The sequence below is a fragment of the Chamaea fasciata genome, unplaced genomic scaffold (assembly GCF_029207755.1).
Source record: "Chamaea fasciata isolate MVZ Bird 193981 ecotype frontalis unplaced genomic scaffold, bChaFas1.0.hap1 SCAF_16, whole genome shotgun sequence".
Classification (NCBI taxonomy): Eukaryota; Metazoa; Chordata; class Aves; order Passeriformes; family Sylviidae; genus Chamaea; species Chamaea fasciata.
The window spans coordinates 5,560,663-5,570,493 of record NW_027094101.1 but is presented as its reverse complement, the minus strand read 5'-3'; the positions used below and the strand labels follow the sequence as shown (position 1 = coordinate 5,570,493).

Sequence of the window (9,831 nt, the reverse complement as noted above, 5' to 3'; positions counted from 1 at the left end):
ATGGATGGAAAATTGCCTCAGCTGGAATAAAGTTGTGGAGTATGATGGCATGTAAGAGGGCCACAGATAGAGGCAACAGCCAGGCTGAGCTACAGAGGAAAGGAAGCCAACCAAAACCAGCTCTCATTTAATCTCTGATCCCCCTTCCCTGTGCATGTGTGTGCTCAAAACAGGCACTGTGAAATTAGACTGCATTTGCAGGGGAATTATGTGGCTGGTTCCAAAGGCCAGACCATCCCAAACACCGGAATGACTGCTGGTGTGGGCTCTTAACATTAACCAGGATATCTGAAGAGAGGGAAGGGTTTTTGCTGCTTTTCAACAAGGTCAGGAAGGACAGAGATGCGTAAAACTAGCAGTGGGTGTAGTTTATTTTTCTGTGTCATTAGCCCTTTATGACCGGATGCTGGTGCAAATCTCATGTGGCCTCATGATTTAAAATGCAAACTTAGAAATGCAGCTCCTGTTTCACCCCGACTGGGGAGCAGTCGTAGCAGCACTTGCTTATCTGAACAGGTTTGCAGGCTCTGGGGCATCTTCCAGGACACTGTTCCAAGGCAGAAATGACTTTTAGTCCTCAAATCACATGAACCCATCAGCTTTTTCACTCTTGGTGTTTGGCTTTGCTGCCTGCTGGGTGAAATCCTGGTAGGATTTTGCTGTGAGCTATGGAAAAGCTCAGGAGGTGTCTATGGATGGCTCAAGCCTGTGGCCCACGGTGTCTTTCTGCAGCTTGTGGTTTGTTCTTCCTCACGATTCCAGGCAGATTTCTGTGACATGATGAACCTTGGGAGCCTGGGAGTTGCCCCTACTGCCCATGGGCTGCATCCCCTCCACCAGCCTGGCAGCTTGGTCCCTTCACCAGCCCCGTGCACAGTCTGTCTTGAGAAGAGGGGTGTGATTGTCAGCGCCATGGTTTGTGTTTGCATCTCTCCCACAGCACAGGAGCAAGGAGCAGCCCTTGGGGGGATGGAGCAGTGGAGGGGGAGTGGATGGGGACAGTGGGAAGGGGATGTGGTGGTGTGGCAGGATGGGGGGACAGTGAGTTTGAGCAAAGTTGGCGTCTTGGAGCCCAAAGCTCTGGGCCAAGGCCGTGGTTATTCCCGCAGGATGGCACAGGTTGCCTGAGGCTGAGGCCTCAATGTGAAAGTCGTTTGGGGCACGGTGAGGTCCAAGTCAGACTCTGAAACTCCCGGTTGGGGTCGGAAAGTGAATGTTTGGAGCAGCCCTACAAAGAAGACAAACAGCTCCATCTTGGCCAGGCTTTCTCCGATGCAGTTCCGTCGCCCTGTGGGTGAAAGCAGAGTGTTCACCTCGTGGGAAAACCCAGCTGGAATGTTTGCCATGGACAGGTTAGCACCTGAGATGTTGCAATGGGAGCAGGAGGGAAACCTTGAAAAGCACTAAAGCATTTTGGAGTAGAGGGACCTGTGCTGCTAAAGGTTCTGTCTGGTCTCTTTTGACACAGGCTAAAGCCATCTTACAGGGTTATTACACTTTTGTGGTGTGCCCTCTCCTCTCCATAGCTCTTTCAACCCCCTCAGCATCTTTCTTCTGGAAAGCAGCCTGATAGAAGAATGCTACCTCCTTCCAAAGTGGAATAGTTTGAAAGTCACTTTTCCTGTGGAATTTATCCTCACATACCACTTTTAGATAAGAGAGTGTTTCTTCTTTACTACCCTTCTTTGTGCTATATTTAGAAGTGAGAGAGCTGCGCTCTGAGAGCAGCCATTTGCCCAGATGCAGAACAATTGATTCCACTCAGTTGTCTGGTTGCTTATTGACTGAGTTCAGGGCAGTGTTTAGACATGAAGACCTCATCAGTGTGTATTGTAATGAAATGGCCCTGCCACAGCCCCTGCTCTGTGCAGGACAGCCCTTTAGTTACCTGTGGAGAAGGGCAGGAAAGCTCCTTTCTTTACAAAATTCCCTTCAGCATCCAGAAAGTGGTTGGGGTTGAATTGATGTGGTGTCTCCCATTGTGTCTTATCCAGCAGCACCGAGGTAAGGGATGGGATTACAATTATACCCTGGAAGAAAAGTACCCAAAGGCACAAAAGATAGCAAAATGCTGTTTTGCTTCATTTTCTCACACAGACTTTGGGTGTCCCAGGAGATTTGCTCCACCTGGGATATGTGGAGACCATGAGGGTTTTATCCAATCATCCAGCAGAGAGACATCAGTGAGATTTTCCCACTAGTGCCAAGGATTGGAGCCAAACCCCTCATGGTGCTCTGAAAACCTCAAGTGGAAGGTAAGATCCTGCAAGTTCTCTGGCAGATACTTCACTGTGCAGAGGGCGGCAAGGAGGTAAACCAGAGCTGCTCATGGAGTGAGGAAGTCCTGAGCATGAGAGGGACTGGATTGAGCCTTATGAAACACTGGGCTCAATACAGAAACTCTTCTGGGGATGGTTTTGGACTCTGCCCTGTATTTCCCTCTAAGGAAACCATTCTCCAGTGGCTCTGGGGAGGGTTTTGTGTTCCTGGGAGGGAGCAGATACCTACCTTGGGAAGGAAGTAGCCCCTGAAGTGGGTGTCCACAGCAGTGCAGCGGGGCACGTGTGGCAGGAGGGTGATGAACCTCTGCACCTCGTGCAGCACCGCGTTGGTGTAGGGCATGTTCTTCCTGTCCTCATACGTGGCCCAGCTCCCAGCCTTGACTGTTCTCCCAATCTCCTCCTGAACCTTTTCTGGAAGGAACAAACAAAAGGGATGTGTCCCAGCAAGGAAGCCAGCTCCCTCCTTGGATTTGGTTTGGGGGAAAAAAAAAAAATTTTTCCAGAGTTTGAAGAGAGAGAGGATTCGTGAAGCAGCAGTGTGGGCTTCCCTGCTCTGTGCTGAATTCAGGCATGTGGGTGGTTGTTTCCTCAGCATCATAATCTGATCTCCACTCATCCTCTCTCCTAGCAAGTCAAGGGGACTATTTTATTGTGACTTTGATCAGCACCTAGTTGCACTAGGAGTTCATCGCAGAGGAGAGCTAGGATTCAGCTCTTAAGGCAAAAGAGCTGCTGTGGATCTGAGGCCAGGCCTCTTTCTTCCCCATTTCAGCCTTGCCATGGATGGAGTAGGTAAAAGCTGCTCACTTTGAATCTCTGGGTATTTCATCATGAGCAGGATGGACCACTGGAGTGTGGTGGCAATGGTCTCTGTTCCAGCCATGACCAGGTCAAGTATGGATGCCATTAAGTTGTCATCATGGAAGAGGCTGTCTTTCTTGTTCTTCTCCTTGAAAAGCACAAGAGGTAAGGAAAGTCATAAAATCATCAGTCTGAGCATTCAGCAAACTCAGGAAATGCTGCATAACCTACAGCACAGCTGGCTGTGGTCTTGTGTTTGTGAACTGGGTGATAAAATGGACCTAATCTTGAATGGAAAGCATCCACCAGAGATGGAGCACCACAGGTGGAAGGTTTGGAGGGGAGTTTTGGTTCAACACCCATCTCCCCTGGAAGCAGGCTGAAGCCCAGAGCTGTTCAGACTCAGCCTTGCAGGTTTGGAAAGAGCCTGGTCTCTGCCCTGAACAGAAGCAGATTCAATCCTACCTCTGAGGGACTCCTCCTGTCCAAAGCCAGGTTTGAATCCCCAACAATGCTCAAAATCACCTTTCAGGCCATTTCTGCCTTTAGAACTGTGCTATCTCCTCCTCCACATAGCTGAGTGGAATACTTAGTGCCTAAGGTCAGCCTGGATCCAGCTGGAAAGAAGAAAAAGCTCAGAGCCCAAATATTTTGTGTTGAATGAGATCAACTGATGTGTGAAACTGCCGAGCTTCTGCTAAGTAAGATGCAAGGCAGGGTTAGGACTTGTACTGATAATTTATCATTCAAGTACTTTAAGGGGATCATTCATCTTGATGGAGCAACAGTATCAATGATTAATTGATTTGTTTTCATAAAAAGAAAGGCAGAGTCAGCTTTCATGTGAATTCATGCATTTTCTACTAGGAGCGAGTAGTTGATCTCACTTTATTAGTGCCACTATTTCAGGAGTTGACTGAGAGTAGCTTTTGTATCTTAATTTTGATAGAAAAATGTACTGATTTTAAGAGCCTGGCATCTGATTTAAATACCACTGGAGGAACAGCGTGGATTTCAATAGATTTACATGACATGACTGAAAACAAGACTCAGCAACTCTTTTAGCTAGAAAATCCAAAGGAGGCATTGCAAACAGCCATCAGAGCTAAGCAGTCCAATACCTCTTGTTGCTTGAATATCAGTGCATCGATGTAGCTCCTCACACTGTTCTCATTGATATCCTCCCTGCTCGCCTTCATGTATTGCCTTAGAATGGCACGCACATCCTCGATTTTCTTGAGCATGATCTTGTGGGTTTTGAAAAGAAATCCAAGGAACGGGTAGAAATTGAAATACTAATGAGAAATTTAAAAAGAGAAGCATTAGGCCTTCAGAAATACCACACGGAATCACACAGAATCACCTTAGCACATGTTGAAACAGCTTTTCCCTAAGGGGCAATGCGTCAGCTGAGTTTTGTCTTTAGTAGCAGTATCTCAGGATCCCAGAGACTTCTCAGGCAGATTTTCATAAGCTAAAATAACCACAGTTCAGTTCTCATTTTAGCTCCACACAGGTGTGCGGGATGGGTCAAATGGAAAGTAGGCAAGGGGAATCTAGCAGCAGATTTTGGTGACCGAAGTGGCACGTGGAGAACTGTCACATTTTAAATGTAATAGCTGGTTCTGACCATTTGAAAACCGCTGAAGTAACTCCTATGGTTGGTGTAGCTCATGTGCCAGCGTAAAAAAAATTGTTTATCTGTGGGACAGGTTACTTACGTTTAAATTCGGGGATCCCAGAAGAATCATAACTTCATCTATGAGTTTTAAAAGAGTGAGAAATGTTGGGTCCTTGTAGTCAAACCTGTCCCCAAAGAGCATGATGAAGGTGACGTTGATGGGAGCGCAGTTGAAGGACGGCAAGCTGAAAGGTTCCCCTGCAGCAGGAGCGGGATGGGAAAGCTGTGAGACGTGGAAAAGCTGTGACACACACGAGGCTGGGCAGCCCTGGGATCGTCGCCAGCTCACCTTTGAAGGATTTGATCATCTCGATGAGGAAGTGAAGCTCCTCAAAGATCCTGCCTTCTATCATCTGTTTGCCCATGCCGAGGTTGCGCATGCTGGACACGGTGAACCTCCGCGTGGTCCTCCACAGCTCCCCGATGGAGAAGAACAGACCTGGGCAGCCCGTGAGAAATGTGCTGGGCTCAGGCCACGGAGGAATCCCCCACAACAAACCAAAGAGGGCACTGGGGGAGCAGGGAGCTCCACAGGTGTTTCTGCTGCCTGTTTTCACATGGATTTAGGGACTAAAGTTCTCCTCTTTCCGTGTGCCGCATCCCTGTATCCTCTCAGCCCCATTCCCACTGTAGTTTGGGAAAAGCACCCTCCCTTCCAGCCCAGTTACCCCAGTCCTCTCCTGAGTGGCAGATGGGCAGGTGTGGCTTTCAGACCAGTATGGGTTGGCTGTAGAGCTGGGGGGAGATGTTGGCTTGAGTCAATCACGGGACATTTTTGACCCTGCCAGTTGCAAGTCTAGGGCTTCAAGCACCTTGTGTCTCTGAAGCTTTTCCCTTCATCCTATTCTTGCCATAAAGGTAATTTATCTTTGTGGGATGGGATAATTCAGTCTCCTCAAACCTAAACTGCTTTTTGGAGATTCTCAACAGTGATGTATTTTCAGCAGTGGCAAAAAAATACGGACATTTTTGTGGAGGTTCCTGAGCTCATGCCACGATGATCTCAAGCACCTCCAAGCAGGGATGGGTGTTTCAGTGCTGTAAAGGAAAAATTGGGTCAATAATCCAAAAACTATCTCAGCTTGTGGTCAGTTGAAAATCTGGATGTTGGCACTTCACATCTTCACCAGGGCTGTGAGGCTTTTGAATACGTTTGCTTTTCTGTTTTAAAGCAGTGTAGTTTTAATTTGGATAGCAAAACCTCTTGCTCTAAAAATGTCAAAGCAAATTTCTAAACTTCAATTTTTAATTTTTCTTTAATTTATTCAATTTCATTTGGATCATTCCTTTTCTGAGAGCATCTTCACAGTCAACAAAATGGCATTTTCTGAAGAAAAAAACTGTTTCATGGGAAAATTTGTGACCCTTGTTGCTTAACAGCCCCTGAGAACTTCTATCTTTGGGTCACCTCTAAGTGCCTCAGACTTGGGCTGAGAAGGTAAATGTGAAAGGACTTATGATGCAATGCTGATAGTCTCCCACAGGGATGTTTTACATGTAAATTAGCTCTAAAATATACCTTTCTCCTCATCAATTCCTTTTATTTATGTAGCAATAAATTCATCTATTGACATTATGGCTGGGTAATTTAATTTCTAATTCTAATCCCAACTTCAGCATGTGACCAGCATATAAAGCTGCCTTTTGGTTCTCCCAGCTAAAGCCTCACATGAAGCAGAGGATGGACAAAGCAAAAAATCCTCTGAAATAATCAGGGGTGGAAAGTTACCTTGAAAAAACTATGGGATTGTTTGTGGGGATGAATTTCCAGCCTCAGCCTCTTGCTTCTGCCTGAACCTGTTTCAGGCTGGTCAACCTGAGAACTTTTGTGGGGAGGCGAAGGTGTGGGAACTGACACGACAAAGGCAGTGGGAGAAAGGGAAAAAACCTGACAGCTCCAGGTAGCCAAGCCCAACAGCCAAGCCAGGTAGTCCAAAGTCTCCTGGAAATGTGCAGAGGGTTCATAAATGCGGTGGTGACAGTGAGCCAGCAGACATCTCACAGAGATTAACCCCAGAACTACCACAGTGCCTTCAAAAATCCCACTCCTCCCACTCCTCAACTTTTTGGATATGGATGGGCTGCAAGTGTGTCAGCAGAAACTGTGGAAGGCCAGGAGTCATCGCATGCAAGGAAAGCCAAATGTTTGCTGTCACTTGGCTTCAGAAGGGCCCAAGGGGATGTTTAAAAGCTGAGCTCCAGGGATGCACAGTTAGGCTGTGCCTTATCATCATCATCATCATCACAGGCACCGACAGCATTGTCCCTCCCACTGCCCCACTCCTTGCTCTAGTACCGTTTCCATTCTGAATTTGGTCAAATATTGGGATGGATGGTCTGTCTACAAACTCCTCTGTGTAGTTCACAAGCGCTTCTCGCACAACTTCGTACCCGGTCAGGACCACAACTTTCTGGAACCCAAAGTGGAGGGTGAAGATGGGGCCGTATTTTTCTGCAAGCTGGAAAAAAGAGGTGAGCTGTGATGGTGAGGAAGGGAGGGAGCGTGCAGGGAACAGCACCTCTTGCTGTCTGAAAGGACGTTTTTCATCCTGGCATCCAGCTGGGAATGGCTGCAGAGCCGCTACCTGCAGAGGGGCACCCGTGAGCCAGAGCTCGTCACGGTCAAACACGAGGCATTTTGTACAGATGTGTGGAATTCAGGCTTCTTGCCATGAAGGAGCCCCCACCCCATCAGTGCATCACTAATCTGGTTTTGCTGTTAAGAAGAAAATAAATGAAAAACTAAACGAAACAAAAACAAACATCTAACAGACTGGACCTCAAATGGCAGCTGAAGTTGGCAAACTGGAGAAAGACCAAAGAAGAGAAGATAGTTCAGCGCAAACAATGATGCTGTAACAGAGGAAAGCTTTGGTGTGATGCTCCTGATGTACTAAAGCACTCGTGCATCCTGCTACTACACCAGAAGAGCAGTGTCCCTTTCACAGGACAAAGAGGGCACCCATCAGCGCCCACCCAGCAAACCCCAGGCAGTGTCAACTGCTTAGTGCAAACACCGTTTTTGCTCTCCGTGGGGTGAGATGGAGGGATAACCCCTCTGGAGTAATCCCAAAGCAAAGGCAAACATGGGCAACACCAAGCACAGCCCGGCAAGGGACAAAAGCACGCGGAGGTAATTCCAAAGCGCCGTTCCGAGGCTGCAGCAGCGTCTGCCCAGCCCTGCTGGGTAAACTGACCCCAGCCCTGACATCGCCCGGAACAGCTCCAGGTGCCGGGGCCTCACCCCACGGCAGGAGCAACCCCCGGCGGCTGCTCCCGCAGCACAGCCCGTGTTTGCTGAGCGCTGGTGTCACAGGAGCCGTGCACACCTGGCTGTGACCCCCCTGCCTGTGTGCTCGCTGCCTCCGTGACCCCAGCGTGGGTCAGCCCCAGGGATCCATCCCCGGCAGCGCAGGAGCAGCCCCGTCCTGCACACACGGACAGCTCGCCACCGTCAGCGGGGCAAGTCGTCTTAATTACAGGTTAGTGCAAGAGCTCACAGGTAATTCACTCTGGTTCCCCAGAGCAGCTTCCCCATCCCTCCCTTGCGCTGCCATCTAGACTTCAACGCGTGTCCCATTCATCCAAAGGGAGAGAGATTTGGCAATGGAGCATCTGGAGTTGGCGGCAGATTTAGGGTCACTGCATTGTGGAATTCCTCTTGCCAGCTCTCCGGGGCATAGGGGAGGGAAGCAATTTAATTCATGTTAGTTATAGCCTAATGCTTTAAAAGATTTCTAGGTGTCCAAGCTGTCAAATTAATATTTCAAATCCCACAAGCATTATAGACTTCATGTACATCATCACAATTACATGAAGAAATCCCATATTACCCAGAGGTCCTTTTTAAATGGTTGATTGCTCCTAAATTATATTGCATCAACACAGACATTGAGTAGAAGAAGCCCAGACAGATATTATAAAGCAATTTTCACACCTTTACAATTCAGTTTGAATTAAAAAAGACAAAAAGTTCTGACTGATACATCCCAGGCAGCTTTAAATTCTATGAGGGTCTGGGTTAGGGTTGGTTTTTTGTTTTTTTTTTTTTTTTGTCCTACCTTCATTAGTGATTTATCTTGCCTTCTAAGATCCACCAAGTGCAGGTTACCAATGATCGGAAGAGGAGTTGGACCAGGAGGTAATTTAAAAGCTGAATTTTTATAGCCAGTTGAAAAATAGGCTACAGCTAATAATACTGCTGCACACAGCAGACAAACTAATGCAGGATCAGAGAGAAATGAAATTAAAAAAGACATTTTGAAAAAAAAAATCTGGGTTTTGGGGTTAGAAGCAATAAAAATGCAGTGGCACTGTTCAGTTTCTGCCAGCTGGCTCTCTGTTTGCTCTCTGCAATTGCTACAAGCACTCAATTCTTATTAAGGTTTGTAGAGTACCTAAATAAATACTGCATACTCCACCCTCTTTAAACACCTCAGAGAATGTGGTCTAAGCAGTTTGCAAAGCCTGTCCAGAAGTAAAGAGAGTTTCAAATTACAAACCCATGCATGTGTGTGCAAGAACATATACATGGGAAAAGGTGCTTGGCATTCCTCTATAACCTCCTCCTCCTCCTCCCGAGACCTCAAGGTTCTTCATTAGCAGTACTATGACCCTCCAAGCACTCTGCTGACACAGGGAAGTAAAAAGGCTCTTGGAATCCTATTAGATCCTCCAGATTCAGGTTTAGGTAGGATTTGAGATCTCCGTGTTACTAGAGAAAAAGATCAGTATTGTTACAGGAGACTTTGGCTTTCTTGATGTCAAATGGAGATCAAAGGTTGTTAATAATGGTAAAGCCCAACCATCCCTGGGGGGTTGTAGCCCATAAACTTCTTCATAAAGTCAGCTCTGAACTGCCCGGGAGGGATACGATTTCAGACTTTGTGTCTGAGGTAGAAGACATGTAATAGCTAGCCACAGAAAATTAGCTTGGATCAAGTGATCATGAGTGGATTCATGAGTGCAATGGAAAGACAAAATTAGATTTGAAGCTTCTGGGAGGACTTCATTTTTGCAACAGCGGATTCTAAGGGATAGAGGGAAGAAGTTAATGAAGTTAATGAA

At 47.1% G+C, this 9,831-nt stretch overlaps 1 protein-coding gene across 1 annotated transcript; it reads right to left on the bottom strand.

Annotated features, from left to right (window-relative positions):
- Nucleotides 1–364: 364 nt before the first annotated feature.
- On the bottom strand, nt 365–9,100 carry LOC136297737 (cytochrome P450 2W1-like). Its single transcript, XM_066197902.1, has 9 exons — nt 8,826–9,100; nt 7,061–7,223; nt 5,054–5,203; nt 4,805–4,962; nt 4,205–4,378; nt 3,090–3,231; nt 2,509–2,693; nt 1,889–2,030; nt 365–1,288 (listed from the first exon to the last, which is right to left on the bottom strand). The coding sequence occupies exons 1-9, from the start codon at nt 9,021–9,023 to the stop codon at nt 1,098–1,100; spliced, it is 1,503 nt and encodes a 500-aa protein (XP_066053999.1). The 5' UTR covers nt 9,024–9,100; the 3' UTR covers nt 365–1,097.
- Nucleotides 9,101–9,831: the final 731 nt, after the last annotated feature.